The sequence below is a fragment of the Macaca mulatta genome, chromosome 3, assembly GCF_049350105.2.
Source record: "Macaca mulatta isolate MMU2019108-1 chromosome 3, T2T-MMU8v2.0, whole genome shotgun sequence".
In the NCBI taxonomy this organism is placed as follows: Eukaryota; Metazoa; Chordata; class Mammalia; order Primates; family Cercopithecidae; genus Macaca; species Macaca mulatta.
The window spans coordinates 190,994,272-191,013,936 of record NC_133408.1 but is presented as its reverse complement, the minus strand read 5'-3'; the positions used below and the strand labels follow the sequence as shown (position 1 = coordinate 191,013,936).

The following is a 19,665-nucleotide window of genomic DNA, read 5'->3' as shown; positions in this document are numbered from 1 at the left end:
AGTGGAAGAGGTAAAGTAATAGTGATTCGAGGAAACTAAAGCCCATAATAGTTGTGGAGAGCACCTGTCAGCACAAACCCTGTCTCATTTCTGATTCAGATGAATCACATTCTAGCATCAAAGGGAACTTACAAAGGAGATTCCTAATGTTCGTGGTATTAGAGGAACTGCGGAGAAGAGATCTGATTTCGGAGGCCAGAGTTGAAAGAGCAGATAGATTTCTCAAAAAGCAGAGGCTGGGGAATGTAGTATCAATCCCAGCTGAGATATATGAATGAATGCAATCTGTCATGAATTGACCAAAACAAAATTTACAGGAGATTCACCTGCCTTTCTTTTGTGGCTGTTGCATAGATGGCCATGCCACAACAGGCACATCTGGATTCCAGCTAGACTAGGCTGGCAGAGCCTGGCACGAGGTCCCAGAGGATGAGACGCAGAGCTGCAGCTTGGCAGCCAAGTGAACAATTAATGTTTAAATCTCAATCAACCTGGAGTAAGGTTTCTAATTGTGTTGGATGCCTCTCGTGTGCCATTTCCAAATCCATTCACATCACCTCATAGTCCAGTGCTCCCTACTCTGTGCAGGGGCAGTGGGACGGCCCTCAGCCCAGGACCATGCCATGTGCCCCAGCTTCCTCCGCCAGGGGAGGACGGGAGCCAGCAGCTACATGCAGTCCTAGGAAGATCTCGCTGGCATCAGCATCAGTGGGCCCCGTGGCGGCGGCTCAGGAACGCGTCCTGCACTGACTCACCCACCCACCCGTCTCCTTCCTCCCTTCCTGTACTTCTGCTCCCTGGCATCACATTCCCAAATACACTCTGCCTTCTGGGGAGCCCCAGCTGAGAAACTGGGGGTACGCCAGAGCTTTCTTGTGCCCCACGCTCTTCAGCTTTGGAACGATGACTTGAATATTGATTTTGTTGATGGCATCATCTAATTTACAGATGACTTGAAACCAGGTGGGATAGCTGATAGTAATGGAAATGCAGAAAGATTCCTCAGTATGCAAAATTATACATAGGATCACTTGATATGGCATCAAGGACAGAAGAAATGAGAGCATGTGAATATTCTAGAAAAGATGAAAACTGGCTGAGAACCAGGGAGGGAAAATGGCAGCCCCTGCCACGCATGGGCTGGGGCTCGGGAATGTGCTGTGACTAGTGACTGAGAATTTTTCAAAGCAGTATTAATAACATCTGTCAAGTGGTACCAAAAAACTGACAATAAAGACATAGTCTCCTGCTCCTGTGCCTTACTTACTCTTGTCATATTCCACAGAAACAACCTGTTGAGCCGTTGAACCAAACACACTGAGTCCATAAAACCTCCCAAGAAAAGATGCGTGGGAATGTATTACTTGAAATTTTATATATCACTTATGTTCAACCTGTAGACCGCTACATCTAGAATTCCATAACAGAAATCATTTTTAAGAATTTGGAAGGTACTAATATCATTCCATTCCTTCTAGCTACCAGTGCTGATAAAAAGAAATCTGTTGTTTTTTTAAAATCCCCAACCTTTATATGTGATTTTATTTTTCCCCCTTGAAGCTTTTGTGGCTCTCGCTTTCTACCTGGTACCCTAAGATTCCATCATCATGTGTCTTGTGGTCAGTTCATGGTGCCAGGCAGGTGACTTCCTGCTGGAACCTGACACTCTTAGTATCCAGGTCTCTAGTCCTTGCATTGTTTCTTTTTTAAATTTTTTATTTATTTATTTTAGAGTTAGGGTTTCACTGTGTTACCCAGGCTGGAGTATGGTAGTGCAGTCACAGCCCACTGCAGCCACCAGTTCCTGGGCTCAAGCGATCCTCCTGCCACAGCCTCCCAAGTAGCTGAGACTACAGGCGTGCACCACCACATTCAGTTAATTTTTTTATTTTTTGTAGAAGCCGGGTTTCGCTATGTTGCCCTGATGGGTCTTGAACCCCTAGGCTCAAGCGATCCTCAGCACTGCGGCCTCCCAAAGCCACCGTGCCTAGCCTTCCTTACATTCTTTCCTCAATTGTTTTCTTCCCAGTGCTTGCTTTTCTCTGGAACTTCAGTGAGCAGCTCTGAGACCCCCTGAGTTGATCTTTAATACTCTTTTCCCATCGTTTTTTCCATTTCTTTCTGTTCCACTTTTTGGAAGATTTTTTTTCCCCTAACTGTTCTAGTGAGATCTGTATGAAACTGGGACTTGTGTGACTTCAGCATTCAGGGCCCTGTCAGATGGCTGCCCATTCATTCATAATTAAGAGTGACCGCTAACAGTTGGCATGGACACACCAAGTTCACACGTGGGCTTCTTGCTTGGTGGGCTTCACTGAAGAGCAGTAGCCAGCCGTCTTTTTCACTGGAGGCCACATGTTCCTATCTGTGTGTTTTCTTTCTGGAGCAGTTCATTTCCTCCAGAAAACAGTCCTTCCATGATGATGGTGGACAGCTGTTCCTCTGAAGTTGAAGGAGTACTGGGGCATGGAGGGGCACAGAAGATGAGTTCAGGGAGGAAGGAGTCATGCAGCTGGCAAGGGAGGCCTGGGCCTGGACGGAGAAGAGTCTCGAGGACCATATTTCAGAAGCTGGACCCTTCTTGATGCAGTAGATATCAGCATTAATTTTAAAAGCTTCACAATCAATTACTGAAAATCAGCGTGAAGCTGTGTAGAAAGCAGTGAGGCATCAGAGGAACCAGCTTCCCATTCTGGGAACACAGATGTGCACCTTGGTAGAGACTGCCAGAGTCTCTTAGAGCAGCTCGGGCCTGCCCACTATTCTAAAAACTTACCTCTCTATGAAAATTTTATTTCCCATCTTTTCTTATCTAATTATCACATTTGCTTGTTTGAAAATCCTATTAAAATGTAAATTTTAAAATTAATCATAGTTCGAGCAAATTGCATATCAGTTAAAAGGAAAGAAATTTTCAAAGGTACTCGAGACCCCTGACAGGATTTTTCCTGCAAATTAGAACCAGATTGTATTAGTCCTCTTTGTATCCTGTTTATTAGTTAATTGGAACACCCTGTGCCATCTGTAATTATGGAGAATTTTCCAAGTGTAATTTTAAATTGCTTTATAAACAGCTCCATGCATGTGTTCTTAAAGCCAAGTTTTAGAAGATTTCATTATTGCGAAGATGGTCGGCAAAACCACAAAAGTGTCAGGCCCCTCACGAGCTCGCCCAGGACACTGCTTTTTAATGCATTGTATGAGTGTCTTGTACATTTGGAATATTATATGAGGTCTTTGAAGGATGGAACTGAGACTTCCTCCGTGACCTGCAGACAGGTCAATGGTGTATGTGGGTGAAATTAAAAGAATAAATCTTTCATCCCAGCACTTTGGGAGGCCGAAGCAGGAGGATCACTTGAGGCCTAGAGTTTGAGACCAACCTGGGCACATGGCAAGACCCCATATCTACAAAAAGATTTAAAAATTAGCCAAGCATGGTGGCATGTGCCTGTGAGCCCAGCTACTCAGGAGGCTGAGGCAGAAGGATCACTTGAGCCTATGAGGTTGAGGCTGCAGTGAGCCATGATCATACCACTATACTCGAGCCTGGGCAACAGAGTAAGACCCTGTCTCCAAAATGAAAAAAAATAAATAAATTTCTGTTGGCTTCTGGTTTGGTCAGTATAGGGTGGAAATTTTAAGCATTTGTTCTTCTTGGCTGTTAATGCTGAGTACTATACTGAATATCTTCAAATACTAATCCATTCAATCCACACGCTACACCTGTGAGGAAATATCCATTAGCCCCATTTTATAACAGAATGTTGAGGCTCACAGAGAGTTAAGTGACTGAGTGGACACCACCCAGCTGGCGGGCGAAGGGGCCTGTGGGAAAGCCTTGGTGCTTGAGGCCATCAGGAAAATGAAGTGAGCTGCTGTGCATGTGATTTCAGTTTGAGAAATGAAGCAGTGTCCGTGTTCTGTAGAGATACGCATTTTATGTGGAAAACAAGAAGCTGAAGTCCAGTAGGTGTAGCACCTTAGCTCGTTGACAAGCAGCGGGATGGCGTCTTAATTCACTCCATGTACTTCCGTGAGCCCTGGTTGTTTTACCTTCTGTTGCAGAAGAGATACCACTTTTCACATTAAATTCTTAACATTCTCTTTGCCCGTGAACTACTGCTTCACTGGGACTTTTCTCTCTATAAACCTTGCCATTGGGCTGGGTGAAGTGGCTTGCCTCTGGAATCCCAGCACTTTGGTAGGCAGAAGCAGGAGGATCACTTGAGTTCACGACCCGCCTAGGCAACATAGCGGGACCCTGTCTCTACAAAAAATAACAAAATAAAAAGCTGGCTGTGGTGGTGTGTACCTGTGGTCTCAGCTACTCAGGAGGCTGAGGCGGGAGAATCACTTGAATCCAGGAGGTTGAGACTGCATTGAGCCATGTTCCTGCCACTGCGCTCCAGCCTGGGCAACAGAGCGAGACCCTGTCGTTCATACATACATACATCGATCTGTCTGTTGGACCGATACTGTCTGAAATTAATTCCTCCCTCCATCCCTCCTTGCCATTGACCATGCAGCATCAGTGTCTTTCATCTCAGAATTAACTTGGTTCAGCATGCGTGATCAGTTTCTAACATCCGTATTATTACCCCGTATAGTTTCCATACATGTATTTGCCACCTTAAGAATTGGTGTTATGCAGTTATTTCCTGTTTGTGTTGTTCACAGTGGCCTCACTGTAAACAGTAACTGCAGCATTTGGGGGACTAAACGTTTTCGTAGCAGATTAGTCTGAGAATTTATCATAGGGAAGCAGGATTTTTTTTCTGAGTCTGAAGTAACAGTCATCATATTTGAGTGTTAAAATTAAACCCCTGCTTTTGTTGGTGTCATTCTTTTAAGCTTGAGGTGTGATGAGGCTCACTGTAGTGTAAAAGTGTCCATTAAAATCTGTTGGATCTACATGTGATCATTTGTACAAGGTGTAAACATTAAATATCAAAATATTCACAAACTAAGCTAATAACAATATTTATTCTTGGATTTTTTAAATTACTACATCATTTGACCAGAGATTTTTGATTGTAGATGTCCACTGTGCTCAGTCATTTATGTCTTGAAGCTGGATACAATAGTCTCTTCCAGAAGCTTCTAGAAATGTGTCCACTAAAGGAAGGCCTCTTGTTTGGCTCTCACATGGTCTCTTCTATGGTTTAGATCCATTGGACTCCTCCGCCCTTATTAGAGAAAGGCAGTCCTTAATAGGATCCCAGGACTTAGGTCACATACAAGGTTCATTTACTTTCTATATTAACAATTGCAATTAAACCATACAATAAATGCCTAGAATAGCATTTAATTACTGTTTAGTCCATTTTCATTTCATGCAATTACTGCTATAGGTAGGTTTGTCTACCATTTTGCTATGTGTTTTTTATGTTTTCTATTGACTTGTTCTTTTATTCCTTCTTCGCTCGATTTAACAAACTATGTTTAACCCATTTTTCTCCTCTGCTAGCTTTTTAGTTATACATTCTTTTTTCATTTTTGTGGGTACATCGTATGTATATACTTAAGGGGTGCATGAAATAATTTGATACAGGCATACAATGTGTAATAATCACATCAGGATAAATGGGGTGTCCATAACCTCAAGCATTTATCATTTATTTACATTACATACATCCCAATTATTGGTTATTTTTAAATGTACAATAAATAATTGTTGACTGTAGTCACCCTGTTGTACCATCAAATGCTAGATCGTATTCATGCTGACTATAATTTTTTATCCACGAACTGTCCCTACTTCCTGCCCCCCCACACACCCCTACTACCCTTCCCAGCCTGTGGTAATCATCATTCTACTCTCTATCTCCATGAGCTCAGTTTTAATTTTTAGCTCCCACAAATGAAGGAGAACATGTGAACTTAGTTATACATTCTTTTGTTAATCTTTCAGAGGCTATCTTACAGATTACGTAGCATCTTTGGCTTACTACTCTCCATCTTTTAATAATAATTTACCATCTCCCAAACAATGCAAAAAAAGTATACAGAAGTTAAACCCTCTCCTACCGTATGTGCTATTGTTGTATATTTTGCTTCTATATAAGTTATGAATCCCACAGGATATCATTACTCTGGCTTTACACAGTATTGATTTATGTTTACCTACATCTCTGCCCTCTCCTGTGCTCTTTGTTCCCTCCTACAGTTCTGTGCAGGTCTAGAATCTTTCCTTCAGTGCAAAGGACTCCCTTAAGTATTTCTTTTTATTTTTTTGAGACGGAGTCTTACTCTGTCACCCAGGCTGGAGTGCAGTGGCATGGCCTCCGCTCATTGCAACCTCCACCTCCTGGGTTGAAGCGATTCTCCTGCCTCAGCCTCCCGAGTAGCTGGGATTACAGGCGCTCACTACCACACCTGACTAATTTTTGTATTTTTGGTATAGACAGGGTTTTTTCACCTGTTGGTCAGTCTGGTCTTGAACTCCTGACCTCAAGTGATCCACCCGCCTCAGCCTCCCAAAGTGCTGGGATTACAGGCATGAGCCACTGCGCCTGGCCTCCCTTAAGTATTTCTTAATGCTGGTTGGTTGGTGACAATTTTCTCTGCTTTTGTTTATCCGAGAAATCTTATTTTGCAAATCCTTTCTGAAGGATGTGTTCACTGGATGTATGCTCTAACCTAGCTTGGCAGGTTTTTTCTTTTAGCATCTTAAAGTTTTCTTTCTGTTGTCTTCTGACCTTCACAGTTTCTGCTGGAAAGTCAACCGTCAGCCTGATTGTTACCCTTTTGAAAGTCAATGTGTCTTTTTCCCTCTGGCTGACTTTCCCTTTACCTTTGGTTTTTAGCATCTTGTCTATGACATGCTTAGTTATGGTTTTCTTTGTGTTTATCTTACCTGGGATTTGTTTGATTCTTCTTGATAAATTTCAGCTTCTTGTTGAAATTCACCTGTGTGAAGATGATGTGGGAAAAGCCCTCAGAAAAATTGCAGAATGAATGTGGTGCTCAGTTCATAGCCTTCTTTTCTTTCAAGAATTGTGGCTCCCAGAATCCTCCCTGTGTTGATGCCCTCCAGAGCCTTCAAATAGTGTTTCCTGGCTTTTGTACAACTTGTATAGTTGTTTTCAACTATTTCATTATGCCAAACTCGGAACTTTCTGGAATAGCTTTTCAATACCTATGGCTACTTAGGGTTTCATGAATGATCCTCATGAATGGTTTTTAACATTTATTTTCTCTGCTAAATCTGTCATTTTGAAGGAAACGGTAAGCAATTTGTGCTTTTAAAAGATGCCCCTGGCCAGGCGCAGTGGCTCATGCCTGTAATTCTAACACTTTGGGAGGTCGAGGCAGGAGGATCACTTAAGCCCAGGAGTGTGAGACCAGTCTGGGCAACATAGCAAGATCCTGCCTTTACAAGAAAAAATTATCTGGACATGATGGCATGTGCCTGCGGTCCCAGCTTCTTGGAAGGCTGAGGTGGGAGAATTACTTGAGCCCGGCAGGGGCAGGTGGGGGCAGGGTGCAGTGAGACTACAGTGAGCCAAGGTCACACCACTATACTCCAGCCTGGGTGACAAAGTGAGACCCCGTCCCCAAAAAAAAAAATATAAATAAAACATAAAAGGTGCCCCCATTCCCATTCTATTCCAACCAGTTTAGCAAACTTACTAGATATTCAGTGTGTTTTAAAGTCTATTTACATGCGACTTCTCCACTATATTCTTCTGTAATATATTCTAGGACCACGATCAGAGATGCCCAGGGTACAAATAGCAAACCATTCAAATGGGCACACCTTTCCTGGATGCCATTTAGTTACAGAAACAGTGTATATTTGTGCCTTTTTGATAAAGGTGTGATTCAGAAACAGTTGATGAGTTTCTGGATGCCGCTCAGTTACTGTTGCTCTCCCATATCACTGGGTTGGCTCTACTCATTTCCCCATCTTCGTTCTCTTGTAGTTCATTTGACTAATATATACAATCCCTGCTATATTCAGGACTCAGTGCTGGATGGATTAAAATAAATGCATGAAATAATCGATGAGCTCCCCTGATGCACCAGTAGTCCTTATATTCTTGTGTAGGTGAACTAGATACATCATGAGTAGTTCCATATAAGGCAAAGTGTATCACAATAAGGGAATAAATAGGTACTAAGTTATTAGTCCTAAAGTAATCTGCCCTAGGTTCCTGCAATTGTTTTCATTATTAAGTTAACAAAGGTTTTGTTTGTTTTGTTTGTTTGTTTGTTTGTTTGAGACAGAGTCTCACTCTGTCACTCAGGCTGGAGTGCAGTGGCGTGATCTCGGTTCACTACAGCCACCACCTCCCAGGTTCAAGTGATTCTTGTGCCTTAGCTTCCCGAGTAGCTGGAATTACAGGTGTGCACCACCATGCCCAGCTAATTTTTGTATTTTTAGTGGACATGAGGTTTCACCATGTTGGCCAGGCTGGTCTCAAATTCCTGGCCTCAGGTGATCTGCCCATCTCAGGTGGCTTCCCAAAGTGCTAGGATTATAGGCGTGGGCCACCATGCCTGGCCAACAAGAGTTTTTTTTAAGTAGTGAGTGAGAAGAGAATAATTTACTTTTAGTTAAAAAAAAAACTATACCATATTGTAGTGTAACACTTTTTTTAAAGAAACATTTTACCATCCCAGCTTCTTAATATATCAGTTTAATTTTTTTTGCCCATTTCTCATTGTTTCCATTTAAACACGTATTTTTATAAGTATCATAATGTATAATTTTACAGTTACATTTTTATTGTCATTGACCTTTCTTGATATAGTTATGAAAACATCATAATTATGTTAATTATTTGATTTTTTTTCTCATTGGTATGCTAGTACTTGGTAAGTTTTCTTTTGTTTGGGAGGTGGATTTTTTTTCAGTTTTCAAGGTTAGAAGTAATGTCACATGGAACATTGTTGATTCAGGAATCCTACTCCTAAAATAATTCAAAGAGAAAAAGCTGTTGCTCAAGCAATATGAATACTTTTGTGATTCTTGACACAAGCTGTGTTAGAAAAAATATTTTCTCAATGTTTGGTGCTACCAGTGGTTTTATAATAGCCCTTGTATTAGGAGCTACGGCTTTAAAATATTGGCTTATTTAGCATCTACAAATGATACTTTGTTTTAATTTGCATTTCTTGGGTTATTAATAAGGTTGGACATTTTCCCTGTACTTATTTGCTGTCTGAATTTACAGGATCATTTTCAGCACTGAGCTGAAAATTAATTAAAATTTTTATTTCAGGTAATTTGATACAATTTCAGTGTTTTCAGATGAATTAATAACCGTATATAAGAGATATTAGACCCTGAAGTTTAATTCTTTTGTATGGTTTTAATTATATAAAGTATCTATGCAGACAAGAGTCTTCAGATACAATAAGAAAAATATAGAAGTTAATTGCATTATTTCAGTTTCAAAAATAATTTCTAATCCCTGTATGCCTTTAGGTGTAATGTTAATAAATTCCGTTATTTTTAGCTTATCAAACTTACAAAACTTACTGTGGAAGATAACTGGTAAGACTTGGTCAAATGTGTTCGTTAAGGGTATTTTTCTGGCCAGGTGCGGTGGCTCACGCCTGTAATCCCAACACTTTGGGAGGCCGAGGTGGGTGGATTACTTGAGGTCATGAGTTCGAGACGAGCCTGGCCAACATGGTGAAACCCTGTTTCTACCAAAAATACAAAAGTTAGCCAGGCATGGTGGTGCATGCCTGTAATCCCAGCTACTCGGGAGCCTGAAGTGAGAGATTTGATTAAACTCGGGAAGCAGAGGTTACTGTGAGCCAAGATCGTGCCACTGTACTCCAGCCTGGGCAACAGCGTGAAACCTTGTCTAAAAAAAAAAAAAACAAACATATTTTTCTTCCTGGACTTTGAAAGTGTGTTTTGTTTCTCCTCTTCTTCTTCAGGTTAAAAAGGCCTTCTTTGCTTTGGTAGCCAACGGTGTCCGAGCAGCACCACTGTGGGAGAGTAAAAAACAAAGTTTTGTAGGTAAGCAGTGTGGGCCTGAGGAAAACCGAAAATGGAAACCTTGAAAGCAGAAAGCCTGAAGTATTTTAATAGATGCCAGTTTGGAATTCAACCTAGTAAACATGTTTCCAAGTTAAAGAACCTTCTTGCTGGCAGGGTGCAGTGGCTCATGCCTATAATCTCAGCACTTTGGGGGGCCAAGGCAGGGAGATCGCTTGAGCCCAGCAGTTCGAGGCCAGCCTGGGCAACATAGCAAGACCTCACCTCTACAAAAACATACAAAAATTAGCTACTCAGGAGGCCAAGGTGGGAGGATCACTTGAGCCCAGGAGATCGAGGCCATGATCACTGCACTGTACTCCAGCCTGGGTGACAGAACGAGACCCTGTCAAAAAGACAACAACAACAACAAACACACACACGCACACACACACACACAAATCCTTGCTTTTACATACTGAGTAAGAAGGTGGAACTGCTAGTAAGGTCCAAACACTGTTGTCCTGTTTTTCTTTGCTTCCTCATTGAGAATACACACTGTTGTAACTTTTATGGAGCTTTTGTTGTTGTTGAATTTCTTTTAATTTAGCAACTTTTTGGCTCTCTGAAGAGCTTATATGTCTTTACCAGCCCAGTGAACAAACCCCACGTAGGACACCACAGTCAGATGTGAGCCAGCCGCCCCACTTTGGGCCGCACATGGCATACAGCATCCCTGGGCCTCACACTCATCTCGCTGGTGCACACCTTTGTGGCAGGGCAAATTAGATGCTGTAAACATGACTGATGTCTCTGCCAGACCATTGTTATACTGTTAAAACTGTTGTGTAACTTACAGCTATCTAAATGCCATCGTTACTTACCTTATGAATCACAGCAGACAATGCCATTGTCTCTCTTAGTATTCTTCACATGATTTTGAAATGATTGTTACGCCTGCTTCTAGGTTTTAATTTCATCAGGGAAGAAGTTCATGTCTTTTTCATCCCTGTCATCCTAGTGTCTAGCACATCAAAAGCACTCAATACACGGCAACTGTTTGTTAAAACCATTGTGTTTAGAATGCTTCTTGGGAAACAATCCAAGTGTCCAGAATTGTCACGTTTCTCAAGCTTATGGAATACTTTATCTTAAAGTATTTAAAATTATTTGCATGTAACTGCAATTCTTTTTTCAAATTTGTATCAGTTAATAAGTTTTCTCTCATTGATTTCCAAATTCTGTGGTTAGTTCCATAGTACTTACTGTCAGGTTTAATTTCAGCTAAATTTGTATATCCAATTTGGTATGCACAATTAACACATCAATAGTTTTAAATAATATATTAAACTCTGCTTGATATCTTCAAAATGTATTTTATAAGCTCTTCTAGTATATATTCTAAGCTCACTTGTCATTTGGAATTTTTTAAAATGTTTTCATAGCTTTGTTTTTAACATATAATTCTTTGTTCCAGGAATGCTAACAATTACAGATTTCATAAATATACTACATAGATACTATAAATCGCCTATGGTAAGTGGCACCAGTTCCTATGTCAGTAGTTGGGCTGTACATATCTATGTATGTGTATAGGTATATGTGTGTATTTTAAGATTTTTAATGTTTTCAGGTTTTTCTTTTTTGGTATGGAGTGCTGGTGGTGGTTGATTTTCCAAATATATATAACGTGCAGGGAACTTAAGTATAAAACTATCTTTACCGTAAGTCGTATATATGAAACTCAAAGAAGGGATTCTCAGGAAAAATAAAAGGAAATAGATTCTTTATTCAGCTTTCAGAATTCCTCGGCTTAGCAGAATTCTATTTGTTAGCTAGACGTTCTGTACGTTTTGCTTATCTCTTCAGGCCTGTTGATGTGGTAGAGCTTAATTCAGTTATCCCAGCAATTGCAGAACAAGAATTCTATGTACTTTGTGATTTTAAAGAAGAAAAAATGAGTCATTAAAATGAAATTCAGTTTTGACATTTTCCTGCTAATTAGGAAAAGACAGCTACTGGCTAATTTTAGTAGCAGAACTCTCTGGTCCCTGGTACAGTGGTTCTGGAAGAGCGTAGCTTCAAAACCACTTTTGTCCTTCATCTAACTTTGTGGTGTCTGAGATTCGGCCTGCTTGGTTTTGTGTTTTTAGTTTCTGTTTGTTTGTTCATGAGGGTGGGAGGAAGGACAGAATTGCATACTCTATTTAACTGGTCCTATTTGGGGTACTTAAAAGGTATAAGTTAATTCAATTAATACTGCTTTATGCATAATGCTCAATATTATCCAATAATTAAATTCTTACATAAAATACAAAAATGAGTTTCTTCATAAAACATATTCTTGCCAGGCGCAGTGGCTCATGCCTATAATCCCAACACTTTGGGAGGCCGAGGCCAGTGGATCACTTGAGGTCAGGAGTTTGAGATCAACCTGGCCAACATAGTGAAACCCTGTCTCTACTAAAAATATAAAAATTAGCTGGGTGTGGCAGCGGGCACCTGTAATCCCAGCTATTCAGGAGGCTGAGGCACAAGAATCAGTTGAACCCTGGAGATGGAGGTTGCAGCGAGCCAAGATCATGCCACTGCACTCCAGCCTGGATGACAGAGTGAGACTACGTCTCCGAAAAACAAAACAAAACAAAAAACCCCATACTCTTAGGAAGTTTTACTGAAGGTTTTGTAAATATCTTGTATTTATTTCCCATGAAATCTATTATTTCTTAAATATTACCAATGCAAATGAATACTGGCTTTCCTTATAATGGTCATACCTCTGCTTTTGAACTAGCAAAATCAGCACAAGTATGATTTTTGAATAGATAGATTTCTTTTCTTTTTTTTTTTTTTTTTGAGACGGAGTCTCGCTTTGTCGCCCAGGCTGGAGTGCAGTGGCACGATCTCAGCTCACTGCAAGCTCCGCCTCCCGGGTTCACGCCATTCTCCTGCCTCAGCCTCCGAGTAGCTGGGACTACAGGCGCGCACCACCACACCCGGCTAATTTTTTGTATTTTTAGTAGAGACGGGGTTTCACCGTGTTAGCCAGGATGGTCTCAATCTCCTGACCTCATGATCTGCCCACCTCAGCCTCCCAAAGTGCTGGGATTACAGGCGTGAGCCACCGCGCCTGGCCGAATAGATAGATTTCTATGACATGCAGCAAATCCCATATAAGAAATCTCAGCAGTAGATTATGATATCAAAATCACAAAAAAAGCAGTTATATCTAAATATGCAGCCCGAAGTTTTTCTAATATCTGTAGATACAGGCCAGGCACGGCTCACGCCTATAGTCCCAGTACTTTGGGAAGCCAAGAAGGGTAGATCACTTGAGCCTAGGAGTTTGAGACCAGTGGGGCAACATGGTGAAACCCTATCTCCACAAAAAAAAAAAAAAAAAATACACACACACACACAAAAATTAGCCAGGCATGGTGGTGTGCATCTGTAGTCCAAGCTACTCAGGAGGCTGAGTTGAGAGGATTACTTAAGCCTGGGAGGTTGAGACTGCAGTGAGTCATGATCACACTTGTGTACTCCAGCCCGGGTGACAGAGTGAGACTGGGTGACAGAGTGAGACTTTGTCTCAAAAAAAAAGGCCGGGCATGGTGGCTCACAGCTGTAATCCCAGCACTCTGGGAGGCTGAGACCGGCGGATCACGAGGTCAGGAGATCGAGACCATCCTGGCTAACACAGTGAAACCCCATCTCTACTAAAAATACAAAAATTAGCTGGGCGTGGTGGTGGGTGCCTGTAGTCCCAGCTACTTGGGAGGCTGCGGCAGGAGAATGGCGTGAACCCGGGAGGCAGAGCTTGCAGTGAGTGGAGATCGTGCCACTGCACTCCAGCCTGGGTGACAGAGCAAGACTCCGTCTCAAAAAAAAACAAAAAACAAAAAACTTGCAGATACATTTTTTCCTCTATATCTCACCTCATTTTCTTTCTTTCTTTCTTTCTTTTTTTTTTTTTTTGAGAGAGAGAGTCTCATTCTGTTGCCCAGGCTGAAATGCAGTGGTGCCATCTCGGCTCACTGCAACCTCTGCCTCCTGGGTTCAAGCAATTCTCCTGCCTCAGCCTCCCGAGTAGCTGGGACTCCAGGCACCCACCACTATGCCTGGCTAATTTTTGTATTTTTAGTACAGATGAGGTCTCACCATATTGACCAGGCTGGTCTCAAACTCCTGACCTCAGGTGATCTGCCCACCTTGGTCTCCCAAAGTGCTGAGATTACAGGCATCAGCAACCGTACCTGGCCACCTCATTTTCTAATTGTAAATAGAAAATGCTATTATGAAAGCTATGTTTTGTTTCATTTTCCAAATATTTTTTCTATGTCGTATATATATATATATAAAAATAAGAATTCTTTTATTTGCAGGTACAGATTTATGAATTAGAGGAACATAAAATTGAAACCTGGAGGGGTAAGCACTGTTGGACTTTTAAAATCTTTTAGTATCAGGAAAGCTATGCTTAGTATGAAAAGTGTGTTTTAATTTTGCAGATCCTTTTCTCTCTGCTCCATAAAATGTTTTTTTTTTTGAACATTTAAAAGTTGTTTTAATGATAATTTAAAAATTTAAAAAGTAAAAGATTTTACCTAAAAAAGACAAAGGTGCCCTGATGGAATGGGGGTATGAGAAAGAGTTGAGACTGTTAAGTTATGGAGAAAAGAACAAAATGAACAAAGACCAAGGAGTAACACTCTTTAAGCATTTTCAAACCAGAGGACATGGTTAAACTGAGCCATGAAAAACACGATTTCTCCTGGTTTTCTACATTTAGTTAATCTAATGTACTTTGTATTCAGTTGCTGTTAAATTATAGTACAAAAAAGTAAAATGGTATGAATTTGATTTATTAATAAAACTTCCTTTTTTTTATTTTTTGTTGGAGACAGAGTTTCGCTCTTGTCGCCCAGGCTGGAGGGCAGTCGCATGATCTCGGCTCACTGCAACCTCCTCCTCCTGAGTTCAGGTGATTCTCCTACCTCACACTCCAAGTGGCTGGGATTACAGGTGTTTGCCACCATGCCTGGCTAATATTTGTATTTTTAGTAGAGATGGTGTTTCACCATGTTGGCCAGGCTGGTCTTGAACTCCTGACCTCAGGTGACCCACCTGCCTCAGCCTTCTAAAGCGCTGCGATTACAGGCATGTGCCACCTGGCCATAATACAACTTCTTTGATGTGCTGACATTATTCTCCATTGAGAATCATAATTGTAGCAGGAAAGACTGCAGTGTGTGTGGTCATACATACTTTATATATATACACACACACACACACACTTTAAGTTCTAGGGTACATGTGCACAACGTGCGGGTTTGTTACATATGTATACATGTGCCACGTTGGTGTGCTGCACCCACTAATTTGTCATTTACATTAGGTATATCTTCTAATGTTATCCCTCCCCCCCTCCCCTCCCCCCGCCCCACAATGGGCCCTGGTGTGTGATGTTCCCCTTCCTGTGTCCAAGTGTTCTCATTGTTCAGTTCCCACCTATGAGTGAGAACGTGCGGTGTTTGGTTTTTTATCCTTGCGATAGTTTGCTGAGAATGATGGTTTCCAGCTTCATCCACGTCCCTACAAAAAACATGAACTCATCCTTTTTTTATGGCTGCATAGTATTCCATGATGTATATGTGCCACATTTTCTTAATCCAGTCTATCATTGATGGACATTTGGGTTGATTCCAAGTCTTTGCTATTGTGAATAGTGCCACAATAAACATACGTGTGCATGTGTCTTTATAGCAGCATGATTTATAATCCTTTGGGCATATACCCAGTAATGGGATGGCTGGGTCAAATGGCATTTCTAGTTCTAGATCTTTGAGGAATCGCCACACTGTCTTCCACAATGGTTGAACTAGTTTACAGTCCCACCAGCAGTGTAAAAGTGTTCCTGTTTCTCCACATCCTCTCCAGCACCTGTTGTTTCCTGACTTTTTAATGATCGCCATTCTAACCGGCATGAGATGGTATCTCATTGTGGTTTTGATTTGCATTTTTCTAATGGCCAGTGAAAGAGGACACAAACAAATGGAAGAACATTCCATGCTCATGGATAGGAAGAATCAATATTGTGAAAATGGCCATACTGCCCAAGGTAATTTATAGATTCAGTGCCATCCCCATCAAGCTACCAATGACTTTCTTCACAGAATTGGAAAAAACTACTTTAAAGTTCATATGGAACCAAAAAAGAGCCCACATTGCCAAGTCAATCCTAAGCCAAAAGAACAAAGCTGGAGCCATCATGCTACCTGACTTCAAACTATACCACAAGGCTACAGTAACCAAAACAGCATGGTACTGGTACCAAAACAGAGCTATAGACCAACATAACAGAACAGAGCCCTCAGAAATAATACCACATGTCTACAACCATCTGATCTTTGACTAACCTGACAAAAACAAGAAATGGGGAAAGAGTTCCCTATTTAATAAATGGTGCTGGGAAAACTGGCTAGTCATATGTAGAAAGCTGAAACTGGATCCCTTCCTTACACCTTATACAAAAATTAATTCAAGATGAATTAAAGACTTAAATGTTAGACCTAAAACCATAAAAACCCTAGAAGAAAACCTAGGCAATACCATTCAGGACATAGGCATGTGCAAGGACTTCATGTCTAAAACACCAAAAGCAATGGCAACAAAAGCCAAAATTGACAAATGGGATCTAATTAAACTAAAGAGCTTCTGGACAGCAAAAGAAACTACCATCAGAGTGAACAGGCAACCTACAGAATGGGAAAAAATTTTTGCAATCTACTCATCTGACAAAGAGCTAATATCCAGAATCTACAAAGAACTCAAACAAATTTACCAGAAAAAAACAACCACTTCAAAAAGTGGGCGAAGGATACAGACAGACACTTCTCAAAAGAAGACATTTATGCAGCCAACAGACACATGAAAAAATGCTCATCATAAAATGTTATTTAAAACATTCTCTTTATTTCTATCTTAATTTTGATAGTATGCTACTGTACTAAAGCTGAACAATATAAGTATTGTCCATTCTGTTTATAGACATGTATAGGACACCTACAGCAGGCAGGGCCTTATCCTAGGGCCAGGAATGTGAAGATGAATGAGCTAACCAAGCTCCACCCCGCTGTCCACAGTGGGGCCACCGTTCTCTACTAAGTCCAACCCTCAGAGATTTGCCTTGGTATTAAGAAGTGCATCAGAGGCATGCCTAACTTGAACCAAAGCAAGCATCTGTTCTTATTTAAACCTAATAATTGTTTCTTTACAAATTATGGAGAAACTTAGGACAAATGAACCTCAAACTAGATGGCTTGGAGCAAATAGCATGGAAGTAATTTGAAGACCATGTTCTTTTCTTTGTCACATTGACATTCACCCTATAAAATCATGATACTCTTTTCTGCCATGGAACCATTTCTTAAATTCACATTTCATGATTGTGAAGGTGGTGGTCTCACGGAGACTTGTCATAGTGGGTTGGTGGAGAGGACCGGGGGTGGGAATCACGGCAGACCCAGTCTGCAGGGTGCTGAAGGAAACACTGGTAGAAATGGAGGGACCAACTAAAGGAAAATTTTGAATTCAAAATTGAAGAGTTTGGTTCTATGTTTCCCATAATATGCTTGATAGGAGAAGCAAGCTTTGTAACTGGCTGTGAAATCAGAACACATCTTGGAGTTCTCTTACACCCCAGGGGCCCTTTCAAATCCATGTGATTTAGAAGTTTCACTGAGTGATGGATTTGGTTTATTACGGCTTTGTCAAACCAAGCTAAACAAATTTGTCATGGGATCTGTACGGCCTGTTGTACAGAGATTGTATAACACCAAGATAGATACTTATCCAGTTCTACTGTACAAGTACTGTTAGACCAAGGTTTAAGTATATTTACATTTTGACATTACATGGTATTTGATAGTAATAATAATGCCAAAATATTCTTAAACACCTTCTGTATAGAAACCTTGGTAAAGCAAGGCCGGGAGTGGTGGCTCACACCTGTAATCCCAGCACTTTGGGAGGCCAAGGCAGGTGGATCACTTGAGGTCAGGAGTTCAATACCAGCCTGACCAACATGGTGAAACCCCGTCTCTACTAAAAATACAAAATTAGGGCCGGATGCAGTAGCTCCACCTGTAATCCCAGCACTCTGGGAAGCCGAGAGGGGTGGATCACCTGAGGTCAGGAGTTCGAGACCAGCCTAGCCAACATGGTGAAACCCTGTCTCTACTGAAAATACAAAAAAGTAGCCAGGCATGGTGGCAAACACCTGTAATCCCAGCTACTTGGGAGGTTGAGGGAGGAGACTTGCTTGGGCCTGGGAGGCTTAGGCTTGGGCCTGGGAGGCAGTGAACCAAGATGATGCCACTGCACTCCAGCCTGGGTGACAGAGCAAAACTCCTTCTCAAAAAAAAAAAAAAAAAAAAGCTGGGCACAGTACCTTATGCCTGTAATCCCAGCACTTTGGGAGGCTGAAGTAGGTGGATCACTTGAGGTCGGGAGTGCGAGACCAGCCTCGCCAACATCGTGAAACCCCATCTCTACTAAAAATACAAAAAAAATTAGCCAGGTGTAGTGACATGCACCTTTAGTCCCGGCTACTTGGGTGGCTGAGGTGGGAGAATCGCTTGAATCTGGGAGGCAGAGATTGCAGTGAACCCAGATCATGCCACTGCACTCCAGCCTGAGCGACAGAGTGAGACTCTGTCTCAGAAAAAAAAAAGAAACTTTGGAAAAGCAAATTAATTGCAGTTGATATCTTTAGAAAAAAAGTTTTTATATGCTGGAAAGATGCCCACAATGCAGTAGGTTTTGAGCATTAATTTGGTATAATACTTAAGAATATTTAAAGAACAAAGTTTGTTATAACTGATTTTATCTTATAACTTATGGAAATTAATTTTTTTAATTTCATAATTGCTTCATTTCTTGAGAGTAATATGAACCTGATAGCATTCTAGTGACCTCTGCTGGTATTGCTCTTTTATCAGATTTCTTTTTTTCCTGATTTTATAAACACCTACTGTCAAATTGGTTTTTAATATTTAATTTTTCTTCAAATGCAACATCCTGAAAACAGTTTGGAAGTTGTTTAAAATAGCCATAACTGTAATTAATGCAGGGGTTTTAGGCAAATTAAATTTCTTTTTGAGTTTTTAATCCTTCTATTAACTGTAAACTGAAGGGTATTTGAATTTATGTAATAACTGCAAACAGCAAATGTGTTACTAACTGCATATTTTCTTTCTATAAATACAGAGCTTTATTTACAAGAAACATTTAAGCCTTTAGTGAATATATCTCCAGATGCAAGGTAAACTTTTTTTTTCCTTTGAAAACATTCATTCAGATGTATGTGTTTTATCACCATGATAGAAAGAAACAAATAAACATGTTCTTTATTCTAAACAGTTCCCATGGCCTCCTTAATTCCAACTACACTGTATGCATTCAGTAAACCTAGTAGCACTAGAAAAATCACAGCCATTGTGTTGCTAAGGATTGATAATGGGCTAGTAATAGGGTCATACTAAACCATCATGAAGATCTCGGCCAATCTGGGGGGTGTGTTGAAATTGCAGATTCTTGGGCTTTTACCCCTGACCTGCTCAATCAGGATAGGGCCTGGGAATATGCATTTAAACAACTCCTGTGGCAATTCAGCTCCACACTAGTGTTTAAACATCAGTGTATGTGAGATGTCGGTTCAGATGTGG

General features: G+C 40.9%; 1 protein-coding gene across 13 annotated transcripts in view; it reads left to right on the top strand.

Moving 5' to 3' along the window:
• The window catches only part of PRKAG2 (protein kinase AMP-activated non-catalytic subunit gamma 2), a 326,330-nt gene that overhangs the window by 293,298 nt on the left and 13,367 nt on the right, over window positions 1-19,665 (top strand). For all 13 annotated transcript variants that reach the window (XM_077997756.1, XM_077997757.1, XM_015135316.3 and 10 more), the window contains 4 exons: window positions 9,901-9,982; window positions 11,418-11,476; window positions 14,323-14,368; window positions 19,208-19,262. In XM_077997756.1, coding sequence (XP_077853882.1) covers window positions 9,901-9,982; window positions 11,418-11,476; window positions 14,323-14,368; window positions 19,208-19,262 — 242 coding nt within the window. The remainder of the gene's footprint in view (window positions 1-9,900; window positions 9,983-11,417; window positions 11,477-14,322; window positions 14,369-19,207; window positions 19,263-19,665) is intronic.